We start from the raw sequence: 25,455 nt of genomic DNA, 5'->3' as shown, positions 1-25,455 counted from the left end.
TGGCGAGCACTACTCTTAATCACTTCCTTCTGGGTTAAAAAGAACCAACTTTCTGCAAGCCAAACTGTGGTTTCAGAACCTCTGTCGGCCAGTTCCTTATCGGTCTAGTAGCAGTCTACTTGCTCACAGTGAGCAGTGTACCTGAAGCGTTACTGTGAAACGGGCCGGGCCGGGCCCGGGCCGGGCCTCACGGGCCGGGCCGGGCTCGCCAGAGGGATAATTTAGCGGGCCTGGGCCGGGCCCGGGCTTGAAGCCGCGGGCCTGGGCCGGGCTCGGGCTTCAGGTCTCGGGCCCGGGCCGGGCTCGGGCCCCAGATTGAGGCCCGTGCAGTGCTCTACTCTAGAATTTCGCCTCCATAGATAGGGCTCATTAGAAACTGAAAAGGGGGGCCTTTATGCCGCAATGGATGTAGCTGAGAATAGGACCATGGTGACAATGATGATGATATATGAGAAAGACAGAGAGAGAATACCTGACTTTCCTACTGTTTCAATTCTTCTAGAGGCCCGTGGAAAAGTCAGTTATTCTCTATCTCCTACGCAGTACTGTATGCCTCTAGAAGATAGTACTACGTAGGAGAGAGAGAATAATTGACTTTCCTACGTAGTACTGTCTCAATTCTCCTAGAGGCCCCTGTGCTGTGCGATGTCAGCGCACGTTAAAGAACCCCAGGTGGTCGAAATTTCCGGAGGCCTCCACTACGGCGTCCCCCACAGCCCGAGTCACTCTGGGACGTCAAACTCCAATAAACCAATAAACCAACTGTTTCAATTCTCTCTACTTGTTGCGACGTGTGTACGCCCACAAATTAACAAAACGTCTTGCCTTCCGTTTCTCCTTCTCTCTCATGTTCGTCAGCGGAGGTACCCTCAGCGGGTACAATAGGGGCGGACGAGAGCAAGTCAACAACGGTCGTACGCTGCGACTCAAACATTGTACGATCGCCGCAAAAGTCAACTCACAGCGACGGGGCAGCGGCCGCTAATCAGATTGACTTTGCCTTCCTACTGTTCTCACACTCACTCCCTCTTTTTTTTCTGCTCTCCTTACATTTTTGTTTATTACTTTTTCGAACCGAATTCCTCAGCTCCCGTTGTGTCAACATGTGTGGCGCTCTTTGTCCTCTCGGTCGGTACCCGCCTCGCTGTTTCACTGATCAAACATTTGGTCGCGTGTAGAAAAACCGCGATTACCGGCTTTCTGAAGCAGCGAATGCACACACGGTCTATGTTAGTGTTCGGTCCTCATCCGTGAATTCAGCTTGCGCGCTCTGAAGAGCCTATGTGAATTCGGGGGTTTAGTAGCAGGTCGTAAAGCAGGCGGAGGCGTTCTCCAGGTATAATCAGTGAGAGACAAACATATTTTTACGCGATAGCGTATGCAGCCCGTTCGGTCGAAAAGTCGTCGGCGTAGTAGTCGACACCTCGTGTCGGAAATAATCGGGGGCTGCGTAAAAATTGCCGTAGAATGTGTCGAATAGTGTCATACGATTAAGTGTTTCGTGAAGCATAAACTTGCTAGCCAAGTTAGAGCCTAGCTCGGGGCAGGAATTCGAACCGGCGACCTATAATTGGGGAAACCGGCGACTTTAATCGGGAGCTGCGTTAAAAACCACTCGAACTTAGCGAACTCGCAGCGTACCAGGACACTTTGGAAATTCTAAAGTGTGCTTCGCAAAAGCCTTGTGGTCTACACACTGCCGCTTCCCCGAACCGCTTGGCGCGGGATCACTGGGCCCCTTCAGAGCCATGCGTCTCCCTCACTCGACTGCAACGAGACCGTCTGGCGAAGGAGCGGCGGTGCAGCTGCCACCACCGACGCGCGCGCGCGCTCGTTTTACCGCTACTGTGTGACGTCACGGTTGCTATGCGCAGTTGCGCCCCCCACCGGCGCGCCGGTTGCTAAAGAGGGGAGGAGGTTACGCTTCTGCGCGGAGGAGAGGCCACAGTTGGCACGATTCCAGCGCACGGACGGACACCGCGAGGATGAACGGACACCGCGAGCATGAGCCATTAAAGGCTTTCGCCTTAAAACATCGTATCATGCGCGGCTCGGGTGTCCACCGAGTTAAGTGAGACTGTTACTGCGTCATCTGTTCGCGGCGGCGCGCACAGATCAGCTTCGCAGGCCGCTGCGCAAGAGCGCTATTGGCTATCGCCGCAGCAGAACACGCTTCGTGTTAAACTGCATCATGCTCTCGCGCTGTGCATTGCACGTTGTCTTCTTAATCCACTAATACTGCTATGAAACTAATATTCGAGCTTTGAGCTATGTGACGGTACTGACAAAGAGATGTGCAGTGCGCAGTGCATGCGTTGGCGTGGACAGCGTTGGGGCAGAATCACGACACTAGACAATGAGCGTCAATTGGCTTTGACAACATTGCTGCAGAAACGCGGCACTGGAACATAGGCGGCCAGCGTACATTAGGTGAACTGGCACTGAAGATTAAAAAGTTGAAGAAGCGCATAACTGGCTCCCAGGGTCAGTGGAAACAGAAATCGCGCTTTCAGGTACGTGGCGGTGGTGTCCGCATGCGAAAAACTGTGTTTTCGCACATTTCGTGCTTAGCAATGCTCAGCCACCAGAATTTTTTATTTAATTCACTCCACGCATTTACCCGCCAATCACTGTTCGTTGCCCATACTTCTGCATCTCACACAACTGGATTGCCATAGTAGCGATACAATCGCACCCCCGCACACTAATTAGTCTTGCACGGCAATAGCAATTTCTTCGCCTGCAAGCTACAACAGCCCCCGCGACTCATCGTCTCCACAGAAGTCCGCTGCATTAATTTTCCGCAAGCACTCAACCCGGAAACACTGAAAAGAGCGTTATTTAAGCTGGGAACACAGTGCCTGTGAGGAACCGTTAGGATACCAAATCAAATCACATCTCTCTCTTTCTATCTCTCTCCCCCTTTTTCTCTTGTTTGCAATTCCTACGCTTCGCGAAAAATGAACGCTCCCCGGAGGTTTTCGGGGTGTGAATTGAGGTGTATGTATGTGCGCGATATTATGAAGGGATGGCCACGCACAACTTCTAGAAGGCCGTTCCTGCATGGGGGAAAACAAGAGGTGGTTGGGGAAGGGTTGAGAAAGAGGGAGAGGAGGGAGTTGATAGAAACGCTCGACGGCCTCCTTTGTTTCCCTGCACATCTCAAAGAAGTAGGGAGCCTTGCCGTGCGGCGCCGACGAAGTCCCTGGTTTGCATACATCCATGTTAAACAGATGGAAAGCCGCGCGTCGGCGGTCCGGAAGAAAGGACCGTGCGAGTGGCGGCGCTTCCCTCGTTTCGCTTTTCGTCGGATTTAATACTTTTGTTTCGGCCCACGGGTGTCCGAATTGCCGTGTTTGTTTGTTTATTTCTGTCGCATCCGGCAGGCCCTGCTTTTCTGCCATTCTGCACACACACAAAAAAAAATAACGATGGAACCAATACACCAGCCCCGCAAGCAGTTCTCCGTTTCCCTTTTCTCATTTTTTATTGTAAAACGCAGAACAATTTTTGTATGCAGAAGTATGAGGGCTGCTCAATAAGTTCAGCATCCTGGGCTCCAAGTTTTTATCATGTGACGGAACAGAAGGATGCTGCAGTAGAATGAAAGTTTGGAATGTTCTCTCTTTCTCGTCACTGCTCGATATATAGACTCCGCCAGTGGCGACGCGCTTCCGCAGACGGTGCAAATGCATTCGCAGAGTAAGGACGGCTTTTTATCTCACCGGACTTATAACTCGGACTTCACACCATCGGACTTCACGTTGCCTTTTTTTGTTTTTGTGTTTCTGTGCGATGTCAGTGCACGTTAAAGAACCCCAGGTGGTCGAAATTTCCGGAGCCCTTCACTACGGCGTCTCTCATAGCCTGAGTCGCTTTGGGACGTTAAACCCCAATAAACCAACCAATCTAGGAGAAGCAACATTTGGAACGGGTCATCACTGGAGCGAGTCTTCGGTGTCGCCAGCCAGCAGCACTACCGCAGCGGTTTCCTAGAGATCTGAGCATCCGTCTCGAATGAGGGCGTGTGCGGGGTTCGATCACCCGTGCCATCAGATACCCACACATTTTTAATGGTTACAAGCTTCCCACATGACCAGATGTACGTCTTCTCTGGGATGAAATCATCGCCATCGTCAATACCCGCTCTCATTCTGTTCTATTCTTTTTTTTATGTCTCCATCCCGTTACTTGCCGCCGAAATTTCCGTTGCGCGCAGGAAAATCTTAGGGAACTATAGCGTACAGCCCACACTCTGTTAAAATATGAGAGTCGAGGATCTTCCCGGCATACGTGTGCTCTTGGCGATCCAATGCCTCATTCTTGCCCAGATATATTCTCTGTTGGTCACAAAATAATGCATTAAATAAAAAAAGATTGGAGGGGACACTTGCGCCCCCTAGCTTGGGGGGTGCGGCTGAGAAGTGGCTATTGGGTGATGTTTCTGGGGGATCAGATTTCCGGTTGTGGGCAGGTATATACAATAGCACTGCTTTCGCAGAAAAATAATATCCTCAACTTCTGCTTTAATTACTAAAATTCAGATTACTAAAATTACTAAATCAGATTTCCGGTTGTGGGCAGGTATATACAATAGCACTGCTTTCGCAGAAAAATAATATCCTCAACTTCTGCTTTAATTACTAAAATTCAGATTACTAAAATTACTAAATCAGATTTCCGGTTGTGGGCAGAGATACAATAGCACTGCTTTCGCAGAAAAATAATATCCTCAACTTCTGCATTAATTACTAAAATTCAGATTACTAAAATTACTAAATCAGATTTCCGGTTGTGGGCAGGTATATACAATAGCACTGCTTTCGCAGAAAAATAATATCCTCAACTTCTGCTTTAATTACTAAAATTCAGATTACTAAAATTACTAAATCAGATTTCCGGTTGTGGGCAGGTATATACAATAGCACTGCTTTCGCAGAAAAATAATATCCTCAACTTCTGCTTTAATTACTAAAATTCAGATTACTAAAATTACTAAATCAGATTTCCGGTTGTGGGCAGGTATATACAATAGCACTGCTTTCGCAGAAAAATAATATCCTCAACTTCTGCTTTAATTACTAAAATTCAGATTACTAAAATTACTAAATCAGATTTCCGGTTGTGGGCAGGTATATACAATAGCACTGCTTTCGCAGAAAAATAATATCCTCAACTTCTGCTTTAATTACTAAAATTCAGATTACTAAAATTACTAAATCAGATTTCCGGTTGTGGGCAGGTATATACAATAGCACTGCTTTCGCAGAAAAATAATATCCTCAACTTCTGCTTTATTACTAAAATTCAGATTACTAAAATTACTAAATCAGATTTCCGGTTGTGAGCAGGTATATACAATAGCACTGCTTTCGCAGAAAAATAATATCCTCAACTTCTGCTTTAATTACTAAAATTCAGATTACTAAAATTACTAAATCAGATTTCCGGTTGTGGGCAGGTATATACAATAGCACTGCTTTCGCAGAAAAATAATATCCTCAACTTCTGCTTTAATTACTAAAATTCAGATTACTAAAATTACTAAATCAAATTTCCGGTTGTGAGCAGGTATATACAATAGCACTGCTTTCGCAGAAAAATAATATCCTCAACTTCTGCTTTAATTACTAAAATTCAGATTACTAAAATTACTAAATCAGATTTCCGGTTGTGGGCAGGTATATACAATAGCACTGCTTTCGCAGAAAAATAATATCCTCAACTTCTGCTTTAATTACTAAAATTCAGATTACTGAAATTACTAAATCAGATTTCCGGTTGTGGGCAGGTATATACAATAGCACTGCTTTCGCAGAAAAATAATATCCTCAACTTCTGCTTTAATTACTAAAATTCAGATTACTAAAATTACTAAATCAGATTTCCGGTTGTGGGCAGGTATATACAATAGCACTGCTTTCGCAGAAAAATAATATCCTCAACTTCTGCTTTAATTACTAAAATTCAGATTACTAAAATTACTAAATCAGATTTCCGGTTGTGGGCAGGTATATACAATAGCACTGCTTTCGCAGAAAAATAATATCCTCAACTTCTGCTTTAATTACTAAAATTCAGATTACTAAAATTACTAAATCAGATTTCCGGTTGTGAGCAGGTATATACAATAGCACTGCTTTCGCAGAAAAATAATATCCTCAACTTCTGCTTTAATTACTAAAATTCAGATTACTAAAATTACTAAATCAGATTTCCGGTTGTGGGCAGGTATTACAATAGCACTGCTTTCGCAGAAAAATAATATCCTCAACTTCTGCTTTAATTACTAAAATTCAGATTACTAAAATTACTAAATCAGATTTCCGGTTGTGGGCAGGTATATACAATAGCACTGCTTTCGCAGAAAAATAATATCCTCAACTTCTGCTTTAATTACTAAAATTCAGATTACTAAAATTACTAAATCAGAGTTCCGGTTGTGAGCAGGTATATACAATAGCACTGCTTTCGCAGAAAAATAATATCCTCAACTTCTGCTTTAATTACTAAAATTCAGATTACTAAAATTACTAAATCAGATTTCCGGTTGTGGGCAGGTATATACAATAGCACTGCTTTCGCAGAAAAATAATATCCTCAACTTCTGCTTTATTACTAAAATTCAGATTACTAAAATTACTAAATCAGATTTCCGGTTGTGAGCAGGTATATACAATAGCACTGCTTTCGCAGAAAAATAATATCCTCAACTTCTGCTGTAATTACTAAAATTCAGATTACTAAAATTACTAAATCAGATTTCCGGTTGTGGGCAGGTATATACAATAGCACTGCTTTCGCAGAAAAATAATATCCTCAACTTCTGCTTTAATTACTAAAATTCAGATTACTAAAATTACTAAATCAGATTTCCGGTTGTGGGCAGGGATACAATAGCACTGCTTTCGCAGAAAAATAATATCCTCAACTTCTGCTTTCATTACTAAATTTCTTCTATAGCCTTAAATGTCTGTGTAGGCGAAAAGAGCGCTGGTGTAACAGGGGCAAATATACAGCGTTCAGAAAGAGTATGGGCTAAAGCAAGAAATGTTAGAGTCAACTATTCACCAGCCCCAGTTGCCGGCTTGATGCGAGGACACGCGCTAAGGTCTAAATGTTACGGAACAACCATTCGCCAGCCTCAGCTGCACACTTTGTAATGCAAGGCACGCCAAGCCGCTTAGGCAATGCTTGCGCAAATTAATGCTGTATTGCATCGGCAGTCTTAATACTTTTGCCTATCTCTTAGCAAAAAAAAAAAATCGATATTCCCATGAGCAACGCAACGGTGTGCGAAAAACCGGTTCTGAAGAAATGAAATCTGTCTCACTTCCCTATGCACACCTCAACCACGGCGTGAGGAAAGGAAGATAGGAGTAAAAAGTTACGGTGGGCATCGCATCTTACGTGTTGTGAATTCGAAAGAATCGTTTCTTCTAACGGTCTTAACGCTAAAGTTTAACAGAGTACATTGTGGGGCCAGTTGGTCATACATAATCTGAACGAACAAACGTAGCGTTTAAAACAGGACACAGAAAGATGAGGACAGGACGAGGCTACATGTAGCCCCGTCCTGTCCTCATCTTTCTGTGTCCTGTTTTAAACGCTACATTTGTTCGTTCAGATTAACGCTAAAGGCCTTAACCATGAAAGCCTTTGGCCTAAAGGCTGTTACCTGTAGGTCATTTACAATGAAGAACTTCACCCTAAAGGCATTTACCCCAAATGCCTTTACCCGGAAGGCATTTACAATGAAGGTCTTCACCCTAAAGGACGCCGCGGCCGTGTTCGAACACAGGAACGCCGGCTCAGAAGCCGAGCGCCCGCCAATCAAAGCTTCTGTTTCTCCACAGTCCGCATGGCCAAATATATGCTTTTTTTTTAGTCTTTCTTTATTGGTCTGGTTTTTTGCGGGGGGGGGGGGGGGGGGGGTATTGAGGGAAGTAAATGGCTTCCTCGAATCTCGGTGGACACCCTGGGCAGGTTGTGATGACGTCATATGGTCACATGACACACACACACACACACACACACACACACACACACACACACACATAGTTCAGAAACAAAATGCAGGTACTACGAATACTAGCTACACCACCATTTGTAAGCTGCTGCAGCGAACAGAAAAAAAAATCGTAAAACAATTTGATATAGCCAGAATTTGTAATGTAAAATTTCACCAGAAACACATACAATAGCGACGAAATTCAGTCGTTGAAGGGACGGCAACTAAGCGGATGCTTACTAGAGCAACGGAGAGGCCTTCTGATAGGCTTTAGCGACGTTAAAAGGCACTCGTAGCGATTCCGAAGAGCGCAAAAAATCGAACAGCAGTTAGGTTGGCTTCTCCGCACAACACGACAAGCATGCAACGGTGGAAAGTCAAGTGCCAGCTAGAATGGCTTCTCCGCATCACAGCTATGTCGCGTGGAAAAGCGCCATGTTAAAGCGACAAATATCGCCGTTTTCACCACCTCCATGACAGCCGACATTATAAGTGTGGTTACCTTATAGTAAACTAGAATATAGGTATATAGGTTACCTCAAGCTAGCAGCCGTCCACGTCGCTGCTTCCATATGGCGCTGTTGACGGGTGCGGGAGGCGTGAACGCGTGCCGACAACCGGACTGCAACCCTACACGCCGCTGTACATCACGCCATCTGTGTAGTGCGGCAAAGACTGTAGCCTGCCATCGGAACCGGACCCGCTTGGCGCTGGTGTTCGACGTGCGTTTCATAGCCTACCGCGTTCGATGCATAAAGTAAAAATTGAGTGTTATTTACGAAGAAGTTTGTTATTAGGCATACAAGGGTTTACAGATCTTGCACACAACTTCGTCCACATAGCCACAAATCCTGTCACAATTCTCTTCCTGGTTGCTATATGTAGTAACATCTAGCTTTCAGAAAACATTTTTACCACCCTCTTCATGCATAAGTTATACAAAAGGGGCAAATTGTTAAAATCTTCGGATTTCATTCACGAGTATGCAAAGATAGCATGAAAAATTTCCATCCTGCCAGGTGCTCAATTTTGCAGTTTCTGCAGAGACCACAACTCTCCAAATCCTGTCTCCACACTATATTAAGGATCTCTAAACACGACTGTTGACATTCCATCATTAGACGACATATAAACAACTCAGCACAATTTAATATCTTGAGCCCATCCTTGCAAAATGAACGAATGAAAATTCACTGTCCAAACCCATACCAGAGGTACTCTAAAATGTGCAAGCTTCAAACTCGGAAACAGTTTCTTGCATTCATTCTGCATACCCGGCTTGAGATGATTCTACAGATGATTTTGCACGGTACGGCACTTCGTTGTAATGTCCACATTTCACTTTCTATATGGCGATTTGACTGGTTAGGACACGTGAACAATGTACAGACATTTCCTGAAGAAATCTTGAAACTGAAAGATTTTTTTCTACACTCCCTCCATCTCCAATTTTGACGAAATAGTAAATAAACAATTTTGCTTTCTTTTTTATCTGTTTCCACCCCTACACTGTACATTTCCGCATACAAAGGAGGTGAAACTCAGGACAAAACTTTATAAAAAATTTTTATTTTAACCGGAAAATATTTAAGACAATGCATCTCCCAAAACTGGTGTCAAAAGGTGACAAGCCTTCTTTGCGAGAGGTGCAAGTGAGGGGAGGGGGAAGGGAGAGGCAACTCAAGCTAAGTGGAGAGAGATCACGCATTGTAGGAGGAAGAAGAGACGTTGCCGCCAGTGCCGGTCCAGTTGGTGTGAACAAACTTGCCGGGCTCCGAGAGCCGCTCATACGTGTGCGCACCAAAGTAGTCCCGCTGGGCCTGCAATGCACCAGGAAAATTTATTTGAAGTGAACTGAAACACATCTATATGTCTTCTTTTCAACAGAACCTCAGACAATACAAAAAAAACATGCCTGGACTAGCATAGGCAATATTTTAAAATTTACAATTTCGAGTGCACTAGCAATAAGGCCTCCAATCTAAAAACCATCTGTATGCCTGAAGCCAGCTTCATCAACTTCCATCCATGCGCAATGGATCCAGAACACACTGCATCACAGAGCCCTAGTGGTCCCAAAATTTTATAGTGTGCTACCACTAATGTCTCCTGTTGCCTATTTCGACAATCTTTACCTAAAATCTGACCGTGTAACCCTACCTTTTAAGTGAAAGCGAAATGAAACGAGACCTGCTAGTGCACATACTTCACATTTGGCCAAGTAAGCTAAATCATCTAATCTTTGTGCAATATTTTTATTGAGACGCCACAAGATGTGTTCAGGCTTCATTTTAAGTTTATGCAAAAGTCATGCCTAAAAAAAAAAAACAATTTTCCAAAACATTGCATCAATTTATTTCTGCTTGTTAACTCACTAGCTTCAGGCTCTTTCAGAGCACTGCTAGGTCTTCTGTGCCGATTTAATTGTTCGCCCAGAATGCAAGTACTCAAACGCAGCTTTTGATCTAAATGAGGTTTCATAAAAAAATTGAAGAATGCCAAAACGTGTTTACGTACACTCTGAAAACAATACTGCAGAGTTTTGACTACGGTACATTGCTATTGCAGGTCATTGCATTTAGGGCCTTTGCTTTTGGCGGCTCTAGTACATCGTTGCTGTCTACCTCATCAATGCTATTGCTTTTCTTAGAAGAATACACTGAAAAGTCACTTTCGTTGCTCCACTCGACATCACTCTCAAAGAGAATATTCACTATTCCTTCACTAGAAGGACAGTGCTTGCTTTCCCAGGCAGCAATCAGCTTGTAGACCAGAAAAGAGAACAGAACTAAAACATCCAACACACGTAAACACAAATACTTATAGAAAGTAGAATCACTGCTACCATCTATCGAGAAAGTATCGAAAAGCAATCCAACAAAATCCAACAACAAACCCTGAGGTCTAATAAAAGACACATCAGAACACACTAATCATCTCTGACCCACATTTCTTTCAAGCCTTCGGATTTGTTTTTTCGGTAGTGTCAGCAGTAGATTCTCATTAAACGCCAACACTGGCTGGTTTCCTAGCACATGAGGAGGGGCAGCACACTCGCAAGTGCACTGCATAAAAGGGGAAAAAAAATAGAAGCACCAAAATGGCTCAGTGAGAACAAGCCAGGCTTTAGAGGCACACCTGTATAAGGTTGGCTGGCAGGGTGTCCGAACGGAATCCATCGTAGAAGGCGAGCGCAGTGCTGAAGGCCGGTGTGGGGATCCCAAGCTGTGCGGCGGTTGCCACTACGTGACGCCAGGACGACTGGCAGTCACGGATGGCCTCCACAAAGAAGCTGTCCAGCAGCAGGCAGCTCAGCTCGGGGTTCTTGTCAAAGGCAGACTTGATGTTGCCCAGGAAGGCACTGTTGGTTATGGCCAGGGTGAAGAGACAGGAGGAGGCAAGTTTAAGAAATGGATGCATTAAGAGAGCCATCAGCCCCGACCCAGTGCCCATGATACCTACAGTCCATGCGAAGACACATGTGACACTGATTCCCCACAAGATGCGTACAGATCATCACAGAGGCAGAAGGTGGGCGAGAGTGCAGAAGCTGATGTGTACTCTCTCAAAAAAGATCCATCTATGCTTTTATACTGAGGCCGCCAGCTACTGCGACAAGCTGGCCATGTGCATGGTGGTCACGAATGGGGATGGCCATGCACAAGCTATGCTGTGATGATCCCCTTGACTTCGAGCTGGTTGGCGGAAGAGGAAGCAGTAACCCCCCCATACCACAAGTTGCATGACGCCCACATGATGACACGAGCACAATACACATAGTCATTGACTCACAGGCAGCCTGCTGGGCATAAGCATCCGGGTGCTCGCTCCCCATGTACTATCAGCGTCAATTGAAACGCGAACAAGCCAAATGAAACACGAACACCACAACTCGCAGATATTATACTAGGGAGGCAGAATACATGAGCAGTTTTTTTTCCCATCGAAGCCGAAAAGACCAGTCTTCTGAAATGTTAATAGCCCACGCCTGTATTTCACCTCTAGCCTCTAATATGCTTGATTTTTTGCGCTCGCGTTTCAGGTGTTTTGTTTGCATTTCATTTGACGCTGATAGTACAGCACATACTGAAGGATCTTCCTGATTCCCACTCATTCCCATGGTACACATCATCTGGGCTCCAGGCCACGCATTTCTTTCTGGCAACGAGCTCGCATACGCGTTTGCCCAAGAAATAGCAGGCCAGGCACCAGCACTACCGGCAGAGCCACTCACACACTCAAATACTACAGACTCCAATGCAGAACACTTCCACCACCCCAATCATCCCCATATCAAGGGCGGATGCCAGTACATGGCGCCAGCTCCAGACAAACTACTTCCCTAACCTCCACAAGCACACCTTCTCGTCACAGTACCCCTCTCACTGTCCATCGTGCAACAGTGCCCAACTCACTACATACTGCTCTATGTAGGAGTGCCCTAAACCCCCCAGGCAACCATCTATGCCCCCTACCCCACCACCTCCTCATGGGAAGCTGGCTGATCGGATGGGGCCACACGATAGCAGGAGCTATCTGAGCAGGCAGGTAGACAGAAATTTTTTTTGGGGAGGGGCCTGAGGCACTTGTATCGGGTGAAGCCGACACAGCATCACAGTACAACAAGATAAAAAGTTTCAGTAGGAAGGACCTAGTGCAGTACCACCAAATTATTACAATTTGTTCATTTGTGCAAGCCTATGTGGGTGGCCTAGATTCTGTGATGCTTTTCCACCTCCCACTACTCCTTGCTTCCTAGAAATTCCTAGAATGCTTACTGCTCCATATAGAAGCACTGTGTAATACTGCAGCAGAAACAGCCAGATTGAATGCTTTCCTAAACTAACCGAAACTGAACTAATTTCCATTACTTACAAGAGCACCTTCTCAAACTGATATATCAGGACACAATTTCACATCACCAGCACAGCAATCTGCTTGGACACAAAAATTTGTAGAAACATTTGCACACAAAATATTTACGCATTATAAGAGCTGTGAACATATCCTGTAATAAGGGCAATGCCACCAGAGACCAACAGCTGCACCAACCTTCGGATGATGCAGCCACCTCGCCACATCAGAGCAATGGCACCATAGTTGAGGGTCCACTTGTACTCCTTGGCAGCGCTTCGAAGCAGCATGAAGCCTTGAGCGTACGAGACTATCTTGGAAGCATACAGTGCCTGAAAGGACATGGGGCAAAGGCACTCCTCTAAATTGTTGAAAGTGGGTGTCCAAGAGGCTTTCTTTACAGTTCAATGACGTCTGCTGCTAATCCTTGTTACATGCAAAGTTATTCATATTATTTCGGCTCAGTAACTTATCGGAACCTTCATTCACTACTTGGTAGTAGTGGTACTAGACGTATTCAGCTGAGGATGAAACAGTCACTGACAGCAGAACTCTAGACAAACGAACCAGAAAGAGCAAAGTGCACAGTTTCCAGCTGATATTTTCTCACAACCAACCTCACTAGTATGTACTTCTGGGGGGCAAAAGTTTCAAGGACGTATCATCGGGAACAGAAGCTGATAACTTTGTTTTTAGCACATGGCATGAGACCACACTTATAGAGGTGAAAGTTCGACTCACTTGCTGCAATGCGAGCTAGTGAAATCAGGCTATCACTAAAAAGAATGTGGAATTTCTACGCCAAAACCACTTTTCGCACAGCCTTGAGACTTTTGTCCCAAATAGTACATTATGGTACCTTCATGCATGTTTTTTCCACAGCAAACTGGTCATTACAGAGGCCTTTAGGATAAGCTCTGAAGATTGCACAAAGCTGCAAAGGCAAGACATGTATGTGCAACTTTCATATAGTTATAGTAAATGGCTTGGGAATCTACATCATCATCCTTTTCTGTTTGTTCTCTCCACACTGCCTCCACAACTTGGAACTTAACTGACACCACACGTTTATGTACATTTTTGAAGTTAATACCTTACATTTCTGAAAGGAAAAAAACATGCAGAACACATGCCCGCAACTCTGCCTGCTTACCTTCCGGACATGCTCCACAAACTCCGTAGGATCACCAGTAAGCTTGCCAGTTGGGCCAGACAAGATCTTGCTAGCCTCGACCCGCTGGTCCTTGAGGGAAGACAGGCAACGGGCAAATACTGCCTCTCCTGCAGAAAAGCAGATGACATTTACCATCTTCCACAAATTCAGCACAGTTCATATGCTTCCAAGAATCTTGCTGTTTTACTTTCTGGAAGTTGTGTTCCTCAATTAAAAACCCATAATGCATTTCGAGGCAAGAATCTAAGCGAAAATTTAATTCTTGAGCTGGATCAACAGAGATCAACAGGCTGCATATGGATGTCTACAGATCACAGCTGAATACCAAATGACATATAGTAAGCGGACACAGTTGGTTCCAGTAGTGGCGTTAGTAGCAGGAAGCCAACTGCGACCTAATCCAGCTCTGTTAACAGCCGGAAATAGTACTGCTAGTTTGAGACAAGCTGGGAGTTCAGTGGTTCTGCCTGACCCCAGCTGGAGGTGAACTGGGCACAGCGGACATCCAGCCAGGGCCAGTTGCAGGCCCACTGGGCAATGCATGGTCCGAGCTAGAACCACCTGATGCAGTACTGATACAGCTTCCCCAGCGGGGACCTACCTACTCTTTTTGCATGGTGTATGTGGGCTCCGAGACTTGTTTTGACTGACAATGTCTTTCAGACTAGTTCTAATAAAGTCTGAGGGGACACTGCTTTAATGGGTCCCTTCAGCAGCCTGCGGTCTCCTTTGCATACCTCTTCGCAGCCACAGAAATTGTTCTTTCTTTCACCACTACATAATACTTAACCGTCCCTTAAGGGTATAATGCAAGAGCATTAGAGATCCCTCCTGCAAAAGTACTCCTCTGTCGCCTAGGTTCTGCCTACATGCCCATGTATGCGGAATTGGTCATGATCTATTCTACATTCACAGAACATGGGGAGATCTCTCTCTCCTGGCGCAACGTTGCCGAGTTTAAGTGAAGTGCTACCACCTCGGCAGTGGCTGTTTCAAACACAGCCACTGGTGGGGCTTGCGAGACCCGTCTTCCCGAGCAACCTCTCATGACCAATCATTAATTTAACTTCCACCTGTCACAGTGGGCAGGTTGTCATGACGTCACAAGGTCATGTGACCTAAGTGGCCGGTGGGCCACCTGCTTTTTTGCTCACAACGCCGCCGCCGACAACATCAACACCGGATTTTCTGCAGGACGGGAGTCTTAATGCTCTTGCATTAAAAGGAGCTCAATGGGTTATTACCATACTCGAAGATGCTAGTCGATCCCACCTTTTAATGCTACTCAAACAAATCATGCAAAATATACTTGCCAATCAAGGTTACTGGAATTCCATGCTGAAGTGCAGCAATTGCCGTCCATTTTCCTGTCCCTTTCTGGAAGTTGGGAGAAGGCATCAGACAGTCAGTTTCCATATGCAGGACATCTTGTGTAGTATAGTAAAATAAATGCATGATAGATAATAAAACGCCCTTTCAAGAATGAGTTTTTTCAGTTCTGCACCAAATGCAGTGTCACATTTCAGACCCAAGAATTGATGCAGTCGACGATAGCTAAATCAAGACAACTTGCACATGAAGACAAAAAGTCAGTGTGCAATCAGTGATACAACCTGCATTGCTTAATGCAATCTGATTAGACCAAAACAAGACGCGTGAATTAGAAAATAATTTAAGAAAAGTGAAGCACTAAGCAAGGGTCCTTCATCTGACTCATAATAAGGTGAGGTACAGCTAGAACTCACCTGTCCAGCAGAGTCCCTGATCTTCGTCACCAAGGGCTCATTGTCGGAGTCCTTGTACTTGAGGATGTTGCTCGTGATTTCAATAAGGAATGAGTCGAGAACACCCTTGTTCCAGCTGGTGAAAACCTAAGAGGGGAGAATGGAGATAAGAACTGCAGTTCGCATGGACTGTAAACAAACGCTGCGCCATAATCATCCTCAGCTCTGTTGCATGCACTACACAAAGGCCCTCTCCCTTTGGCCTCCAATTAGCCCTGTTCTAATCTCATCTGCTCACTCGACCTTCTGCTGCCCTCTACTGGCGTTTGTATGTCCTTGCTGTATGTAGCTATATTGTAAATGAAAACTGAGAACAAATTGTAGTTGGCCTCTACCGATAAATTACAGCATCCATGTTAGAAAGAGGCTAATTTAATGAAAAAAAAAAAATAAATAAATAAAAAGAGTACCTTTGACTCCAGCCATCTTCACAAGGACATAAGATGACGTAAATACTGACTTGTGTACTTTGATCTCAGAGGCGAGCCTACACTACTGTTCACTTCCGAACGGTCATCAGGGAGTTTCTTTTCATGATGTCACGAGTTTCAATCGCATGGCGGGGTAAAAAGCTTTCATTCTTAAATCCGATTTTCTCAGCAATGAACTGAGTCTTTTGCTGCCAAACTTCAATATAGCCAAAAAGAGCCACAGATTTGAGTTTAGTATGCTAGCGCTAAAACCACCATTTCAGATTTCACCGATGTTTGAATATCCGAAGCCTCTGGCAGATGGCCCCCCTGCCACCCTGCCTTCTGGGATGTGGGCAGCCTGCCAGCAGGCTTTATGCCCAATAATGCAAAACACTTCATGAAAAAACACTACAGCCACAGGCTGGTTTTGAACCTGTGGCGTTGTGAAGAGATCAGCTTTACTAGACACTGTATTAGACCGCTACGTCATCGTCACAGCTGAACATCCTGCACGTTTAACTGCTGGTCTCTCATGCGCTATGCTTTGGGTGTCATTTTCATCAACTTCCATCTGTGAGCAATGGGTCCAGAACAACACACCGCTATCGCAATGCCCTCTTAAACAGAGCACTGAACTGAAACAGTCTCAAGTGAAAACCAAGTGTGAGTGCGCCTAATTCGCATTTGGCCTAACCACTCTAAATTTCCTTTTTTTACTTAACAGAAACTGTACGGAGTTGTCTTCAGTGTCCCCTTGACTACGAAAACAGAAGAAAAAAAAGACAGGTCCAACAAGTCACATGTGTTGACAACAGCAGGTGAAGCGCAACAGCAAGTGAACGTACGCACTAGGGATGACGAATAATTTCTTCCACAGGAAAGAAGGTCTGCACATTCCATGCTAGTACAAGCAGCCCTTCACAAAGAAAAACACAAACAGTACAAACAGAAAACAGTGGGACCTATTCAGCGTTCCTTTCGAACTATGTAGCTGAGCGAATGCGCGCGGCCCTACAGAGTGCCATATAGCAGACGGCCTCCCATGCTCATCTGAATGAATGCCCTAGTGCATTGCACCTCCCCCTTTGCCAATGCCTTGATGCCAATCCATGCAAACAAGACTGCACAGAGACCATCGAAAACAATAGAAAGAGGAGTAGATTTGGTTTATGCACATTTTTTTTAAACAAACCACTAAAAGGAAGCATGATATACCAAATGACTCCCCCTGGTCATCCCAAGGTGATATGCAAGCCTCCTTTCCTGGATTTCCTGAAAACTCTGGGGGCAATAAGAAAGGAGGGTGACTACCTTCATTTGTGAGAATCAAGTTTGCGTACAGGTGCATAACATTAGCCACTGCCTTGTGTAAACATTTGACGTTGGCAGTTAGGCATAACTTCATCATGCATGAAATAGTGAAGTGAAACAATGGACCTCATAGGGCAAAAAAAAAGAATCAAATCCTGGCAAATGTCAGGAAGCAAAGTAGAAAAAAATTAGTACTCTGGCTCACTGCTCTGAGTAGGCAAGCATCAAGTGCGTAGTAATAGGTCAGAACTACCAGGTGTCGCGCAAAGCCATGCCTTTATGAAGCCAATGCTACTGCTCACCCCAACTGCCCAACCCTCCAGCTTTCCACCTGACATTACCGGCGTCATGTTACTAGCTGGAACCGTCTTTTGCAAAACTAGTAGCATCAAAAATGGATAACTTCCAAGTTTTTGCCACAAGCATTGCTTTGACACTGTAGTGAAAGCTTTCTGGTTGCTGCTGCTAACCCTGTCATGCTTTTGTGAACCAAACAGTGAGGAGACCAGATCAACTTTGATTGTGGGTAAGACCGCTGTCATGAGCAAGAGAAGGTCACAGGTGTAGATTCTAGAGCAATAGTGTGTGTGAATATAAAAAAAAAGTTGCCAGGAGTGAGTAAAAAGGAAACTGTGTGGCATCTAGGGATTTGGAAGCTGCATACGGGCTATGATGGATGCCATAGTGGGAGGCTCAGATTTAATTTCAGCTGCCTGGAGTTCTTTAATGCGCGCAGGCATCACAAGCACACAGGCTTTATTGCATTCCACTTGCAATGAACAGGCATCAGCATATGCGTTCCTTGTCATTCTGCGATGTTTTTTTCCAACATCTCTGTAGTACACAGAAATGGTAACACTCTCAGAACACCTACTAAAGGAAATGCAGATGCAGCCTAAAGCGAAAGGTGGGGAGAATATGCACTACTGTCAGGTCTGCTTCAAGCAGATTTGAATCTTGTCTAAAACGTGCAAATCAGTAATGTTCGTGAAGACAATACGTACTCAGCTTCTATACTGTCGAAGCTCAAGAATAATATCCAATGCAATGCCGCATGCGAAATCATGCGACATTTTCTGTTTTCTGTTTCATCAGTGCTGTTTCCTGCCATCAGGGCATTGCTTCATGTTATGGGGACCTAACATTTCCTGCCTTGATGCAGAGGGCCAGTCATTTGAAGAGCGTACGTGGCTGGACCAGTTTTCTTGCAAATGACCACAGCCCTGTATACAGAATTCTTTATGCTCAGGAGCGACTGTAATGTAGCACACTCGAGAGATATGGAATTCTGGATTCAAAAGTGCTTATCAGATGTGTTGCTATCACCACAGCCATGTTTCTTTAGAGCACACATGTTTGCCCTATAAACAGCTCCCCTTTCAGCTCTTCATCTGCCATCATATAGTGAATATACAGTACCCTAATAAACATCATTATAAAAGGAATAAAGGTAATCCACATGATAAAAGCCTAAAATTACAATGTTTCCAAAATGCTGCTTTGTTCATGTGAAGTGCACCTGAACTTTTCTTCCCTGCACTAAAACAGAATACTGCTTAAAATCCTCCAAGCGTGAAAGCAATATACAAGGCAAGTCCTAACATTAGGGCAATGTACAATGCCAAGTAGGGAACTGCGCAGTGCAGTAAACTGCTTATCATAGCAATAATGACATTTTAATCTGCCAAGCTGCTTGCAAGCAATGTCCGCGACCCACCTCACTCATCTGGTCGTGGCTCAGACCGGCTGCGTTTTTCATGAGGTGGTAGGCTTCGCAGATAAGTTGCATGTCACCGTATTCGATGCCATTGTGGACCATCTTGACAAAGTGACCCGAGCCACCATCGCCAACCTGTGCAGGGAATTATCCGCAATGTTAAGCAACCATGGCTAGAACATCCAGGATGCTTGGGGGGATTTTACTGTAGAAAGAGCATCCCTCACCAGCCTTGACTAAGCACATGCACTTAATCTGACAGGTTACCACATAATGCAAAGTCAAACAAAGCAATATTATAAAATAAGTACAACTAAAAAAAAGCTGCCAAAAATTTAGCCCTTACTGTCCCCACTTTTTCCTACTTCTAACCATATTCTGAAGCAATTAAGAACACACGAAAAAAAGACAAATCTGCATGCACCTGTGACCAATTTTAATCTTTTTTAAGAAGATTATTTCTGAAATAAACCCACTAAATAGAAGCTGACCATTCTAGAGGAATTTTATAGAATCTGTGAGAGATGTTGCAAGGATATTTTCTAAAAAAATTAATACATCAATGTGCACCTGCAACAACAAATAAGGTTCCCATCATGCTCTTATTCAAACAGCGTTATTTATGTAAGAGTTTAAAGTGATATAGTAAGCATCACTGACCCAGTCGCAGCATGGCTCTCCGTCTGCCTTGGCCGAGATGCTCTGGAATATTTCCTTGATGTGAGGCCTGAGAGTAATGGATAGGATTAGCAATGCAGTAGCCACGTGAGAGATACCACCATGTACTATGAAGTCTCTACACCCGAATAAGTTGTATGACCAGCTAGCAAGCATTATCCTCAATCAGAATTTAATAAAAGCACCAACAATGACAACAAAACACCCTTCAAAACCTAGCTTGCCCAGCACAACCATAATGACACATGACTTGATAAAATTGTTGGACTGGCATTCTGTGAACTATAGAGAGTATTCACTGACATTACAGTGGCCACCATTTTGCTATACATGGAGCATGGTGGAAGGTCATGCATGTCTAATAGGCTTACTGCCACCTGCTCCAGTCTGCACTGCTGAAGCTAACACACTGGACAACAAAATGGCACCCGTGAATCTATGTGAATAACCCATATCCGACTGAGAAGTAACTGTGCAGGCAGAAAAAGTGAACAGGGGGACAGTATTGTCCATAATTTAAAGTCCCTATTTTTAACAGCCTTATTTCGGGACCAAGGACATATGTTCCAGTGCTGCAGTGACCTGATATCTGCTGGCTCTTCAAGGGTGCCACAATGCAGCTCAAGACATCTGCTATAAATGTGACCTTTTTTTTGCCCCTAGCTGCTGGCCAAATGGCATGCTCAGACTTTGCACTGTTACTGGGTGTACTTGGCTATCCTACAACATTTTTACTGTTTAATTTTTGCCAGTAGTGTAATCTGTTTACATTCTCATGAGCCTCAATTGTATTTTTATTCTTCGTTTGGTTACCCGTTTTTTGCAGGCAACCCCCTCCCTTCTGAATTCCTTATAAGATAAAAGATATAAGATAAACGCCCATGGAGAACACACCTATAGCATTTTTGTCGCAAAAAAACTACAGAAACGCATATTAACATGCAGAGCATTAACTCTTGTTTGCAGCAATAAGAAAACACATACTATTACCTCAGCAAGCAAACTATCAGACTGAAGGAAATTTTCTTCCACAGAATGGCAGAATAGCATTTTCTTGACCTCCCTCAAATTATATAAAAGAAGCAAGGTAGCTTTTTATGACAAACTCACTATAATGGACATCTCATTTTGTGCATCTGTTATATTGGGAAAGCTAGCGAGTTGGTTTGGTTTATTGGAGTTTAACGTCCCAAAGCAACTCAGGCTATGAGGGACGTTGTAGTTCAGGGCTCCAGAAATTTCGACCTTGAACTGTTCAGTATGTATGCAGCTGCAATTATGCCGAGAAAGCTTACTACAGATGATAACTAAAATTCCTGGCCCTGGCTTAAGCCTTAGTGGTTCTAAGTATGTGGCCAGTCTTAATAGGTGTGACAGACAAGTAGTAGCCATTGCAGCGTGTGAAGCCATGTACGAGGGAATACCATCCCTCACAGCAACCTAGGTTGCGCATTTACAAACTGCGGCCGGAACAACACGTGGCCTTCTGTTCCTCATACTGCACACTAGGCTAACCGAAGAGGTAATAAACACTAAAATGACAGTGATGGAATTAATCATTGCATATATTCCTGCCCTCAAGCAAAGGAAATTAAAAATACATAACTGCGCAAATATGTAACATAGAACATAAGGAATGAATCAGCAAACCTTGTAGCCATAGACAGCAGCTCTTGTCTACAGTAAACTCAACAATTCCAACTAGAATGGGACCACACATTTGCTGCATTATTAGAAGCTCTAATTAAGGGGAGCATTTTGAAACAATTCACAGTGCCGTCAACACACTGCCAGTTCGATAAACCAGACATTTAAATTACGAGAGTTCAAATTAACCTGCAATAAGGTAACCATGTAGGCTAGTTGGTGTGCATCAGACATAACTTCACCAGCGAAAGTGCAAGAACACCAGGAGAAGAAGAACACAGGACAACACTGGTTAACTGGTTAATTAACCAGACTACGCTACACTAGGCAACAGGGCTGCTGAGTCAAGATACGCGTGACGGGTAGTTGTGCTTAGTAACCAGCGGCACTGAAGCTGCATTCTGTGCTGACCAGGAATTGTAAATTGGCCATAATATTTAACTAATGGGCACAGTACTTCAGCAGGTAAGCACGCATGTCTGCACTTCTAACATTAGACACTTCCTTTCTCCTATGGGTGAATGATGGCGAGGAGGGAAGACCCACCAGGCTTCGGGATTGCCACCAGGCATGAGGGACGGCCCATTCCGTGCACCTTCCTCTCCGCCACTCACTCCAGAGCCCACGAAGAGGATGCCCTTGCCCTTGAGAGCCTCGCACCGCCGCTCACTGTCCTGGTACTCCGAGTTGCCACCATCAATGACAATGTCGCCCTTTTCCAGCAGAGGGACCAGCTTGTTGATGAAGCTGTCCACTGCGTCTCCAGCTGCGTCACGATGCGAGAGCAAGCATGCTTCATGTGAACCAAGCCGTGGCAGCCGCATCTTGACAAAGCTAACACGCAAAAACACCTGCAGTTTAACGAAACCCAGGCGGCTGAAATTAATCCGGAGCCCTTCACTACGGCGACTTTCTCCCTACACTCCCTCCTTCACCCCTTCCCTCACGGTGCAGTTCAAGTGTTCCTTATACACACTTAATGCACCTTTTCTATTCTGATGAAACACTAAGACAGGAACTAATTCAAATGCTAACTGCGATCAAAACCTAACCACCCAAGGTGATAAAAATATACAAAATAATCTACAGAAGGAGGTAGCTGACACCTGCTGCTGCGATAAAACCAAGGGCAGGCTAATATGCAGCCTAGTAACTAAAGCATGCTTTGAAGAAGACAGTAAAACAAAATGACAAAGTGCAGACTGCCAACAAACCTTTACAAAAGAATTCAGTTGCATGCATACTTCATATAGTACAATAGATTAAATAAAAATACTTTTGATTTTTGCACTGCAGTCACCATTTACCATGTACTCAACACATTAAAGGTCACGCCGACAGATAGGCCTCTGAGTACATGCTAAGCATTTTGAAAAAGGGAGACATGAAAGATTATGCACAGCAAGAAGTTGCCATGTTTACAAAAAATGTGCCCAACCTTTGACAAGCAACACAATTCGGCGTGGAGTCTTCAGCTTGGACACAAATTCCTCTAGGGAGTGGGCACCGATAACTTTGGTCCCTTTTGCTTCTTTCTTGAGGAATTCATCCACTTTTTCAGTTGTCCTGTTGAAGGCACACACCTAAAAAATTAGAAGTGAAATATTAGCAGCAGGCAAATCTGCCTCAACACTTCTCCCACAATTTCCACCCCTATTAACAAGCATATTTGCCTCAAACACCTTCTCCAATTGTCACCACCAATGTCAAGTCATCTTTCATTGTCCAATCTCTTCTTTCTCAGGCTCATTCTACTTCTAAACTACAACAACCGCTATGTTACCACTCTTTTCCAACTGTTCTTTGTCCCATACTTTAGAATTCCACAACAGCCATGAAACACAAAGGAACTTATAATATCATGGTATTAGGACTGTGGGGACGCCTTCGTCCCCTGCGTTCACTTTCCCGCATTGCACCCCCTACTGTAGTTAGCTCCTCCGAAACGCGCTCTTCTCAGTTTTGGTTACTTTAACTAACAGGGGAGGGCGCTCGCGTCGTAGCGACACCAGCGCCACGGATGGCGTTTTGCTGCGCGCGCGCGAGGGATAGCTGGCTCTCTTCTCCCTGGGATCGGGAAGCGACCGGACGTTTCGCTCGCAGCTCCGCTCTTCGTCGACGGGCGCTCTTGGTCGGAACTGGCTCCCGCCGAGCCCGTCCCGCTCGGCCTCGGAGATATTCCCTTTGCCCTACCGTGGGCGAACGTTCGCTCGTAGCCGTGCTGGTGAGTCGGGCATCCTAGATTCCTCAGTGTATTTTGTTGCTAGTTGGCGTTATTGTTGTTATAGCAATAAATGCCTTGTTTGTGTCAGCCAGTGTGTCGTTCCTTTGTTCCCACAGAGCACAGCCCGCCGTGGTCGGCGTGCGCTCGGTAGCGTACGCGACCACGGGGTGGGGTCCGTGCGGCTTTGAACTGTGTCAGCCGCGGTAAAACGGGGAGAACGGATATATCTCCCCTATTTCAACCCCACAGGACACAGCTGCTTTAGGTTATATTTCGTTAATAAACCAAAGATAGGTTTATGTTTATGGGTTTAACGTCCCAAAGCGACTAAGGCTATGAGAGACGCCGTAGTGGAGGGCTCCGGAAATTTGGACCACCTGGGGTTCTTTAACGTGCACTGACATCGCACAGTACACGGGCCTCTAGAATTTCTCCTCCAAAGAAATTCTAGCCGCCGCGGCCGGGATCGAACCCGCGTCTTTCGGGACAGCAGCCGAGCACCGTAACCGCTGAGCCACCGCGGCGGCAATAAACCAAAGAAATATTTTCTTTCCTTTGAAAGTCTTCTGATGCCTCGTTTAAAATTTAAAAAAAAAAATTATATGGGGAGGGATTAGAGCTTGCTGCACACTAAAGTGGCACATTAATGCAAGCTACTATAATTTATTAAAACTCGAAGAGAGGCTTATCTCCAAATATGGTCAAGTGAACATTGTCCAACTGATAAATGTCTCTACAGCCAAGACAATTTTAAAACCATTAAAGCAAAATAAACTTTTTTCCTACATCGACTCAGCAACTTTGTCCTAACTAGAGGCTATCTCTGTCATGCCTTCTAATATGGGAGAGAAAATGTGGAGCATTTTTTCCAGACTTCATAGGCAAATCCGCGACAAACAGCTAACAAGGAAAGCAGTAATAACTGGCATCATATAATATTTCTGTTAGAGAAAGCTTGCACATTTAATGTGAATCTATTTTTTCCAGCAAACAGCAAAAATCAGTCATGCCACATTTTATATCTAGTTCTGCTTTACAACAGATCAGTTAGTTATATGGGGTTTTATGGTGCATAAGCAACTATGGCTATCATGCGCCAAACACAAGGTTAGATGATGTTATATTACAACAGATCATTCAAGGCTAGATCTGTCATACCTAGATAAGAAATCATGATTATGTTTCAATGAGTTTCAATGATCATGTTTCAATGAGTACCTATGGAGCAGCATTACGAGCAACCACACAGTGTTTAAGGTACAACAGACAAAACTGTTCACACTGTTTCCATGAAGCACTACGTACATGGAAATCTTCCCCACTTTGCTGTTTGCAATTCTTAAGCTAAATCATTTAGTGCTACTTAAATTTCCTAGTTCAAGACACGTTGAAGAAGTCCACAATTGCTATGTAGTATAAGGTATATAATGACTATTTATCGACTGCTTACATATTGATGTCGCACCGTATATGATAATATGCAGCAGAGTTTGCCTCAGATTCCAGCCTGGTAGTACACACAATGCTGCTTATTTTTGCAAAAATAAATGCTCCTTCATGTGCCAAGAACAACCAAGTGCAGAAATCAGAAAACTTGTGCAGCCTAAACAACTTGCTGGGGAAAAACAGACAACTTGTGTTG

At 44.4% G+C, this 25,455-nt stretch overlaps 1 protein-coding gene across 2 annotated transcripts in view; it reads right to left on the bottom strand.

Annotated features, from left to right (window-relative positions):
• Positions 1-9,560: 9,560 nt before the first annotated feature.
• The window catches only part of Pgd (phosphogluconate dehydrogenase), a 54,364-nt gene continuing 38,469 nt past the window's right edge, over positions 9,561-25,455 (bottom strand). For both annotated transcript variants that reach the window (XM_089574533.1, XM_089574532.1), the window contains exons 3-12: positions 23,028-23,172; positions 22,136-22,355; positions 19,925-19,991; positions 19,265-19,399; positions 15,785-15,910; positions 15,353-15,416; positions 14,019-14,146; positions 13,064-13,197; positions 11,150-11,372; positions 9,561-9,831 (exon numbers count right to left, since the gene is read on the bottom strand). In XM_089574533.1, coding sequence (XP_089430659.1) covers positions 9,712-9,831; positions 11,150-11,372; positions 13,064-13,197; positions 14,019-14,146; positions 15,353-15,416; positions 15,785-15,910; positions 19,265-19,399; positions 19,925-19,991; positions 22,136-22,355; positions 23,028-23,172 — 1,362 coding nt within the window. In that variant the 3' untranslated portion in view covers positions 9,561-9,711. The remainder of the gene's footprint in view (positions 9,832-11,149; positions 11,373-13,063; positions 13,198-14,018; positions 14,147-15,352; positions 15,417-15,784; positions 15,911-19,264; positions 19,400-19,924; positions 19,992-22,135; positions 22,356-23,027; positions 23,173-25,455) is intronic.

This window comes from Amblyomma mixtum, chromosome 2 (assembly GCF_055824585.1).
Source record: "Amblyomma mixtum isolate Tamu chromosome 2, ASM5582458v1, whole genome shotgun sequence".
NCBI classification, from domain to species: domain Eukaryota; kingdom Metazoa; phylum Arthropoda; class Arachnida; order Ixodida; family Ixodidae; genus Amblyomma; species Amblyomma mixtum.
Note: the sequence above shows the minus strand (reverse complement) of the source record. Positions and strands in the feature narration are given on the sequence as shown.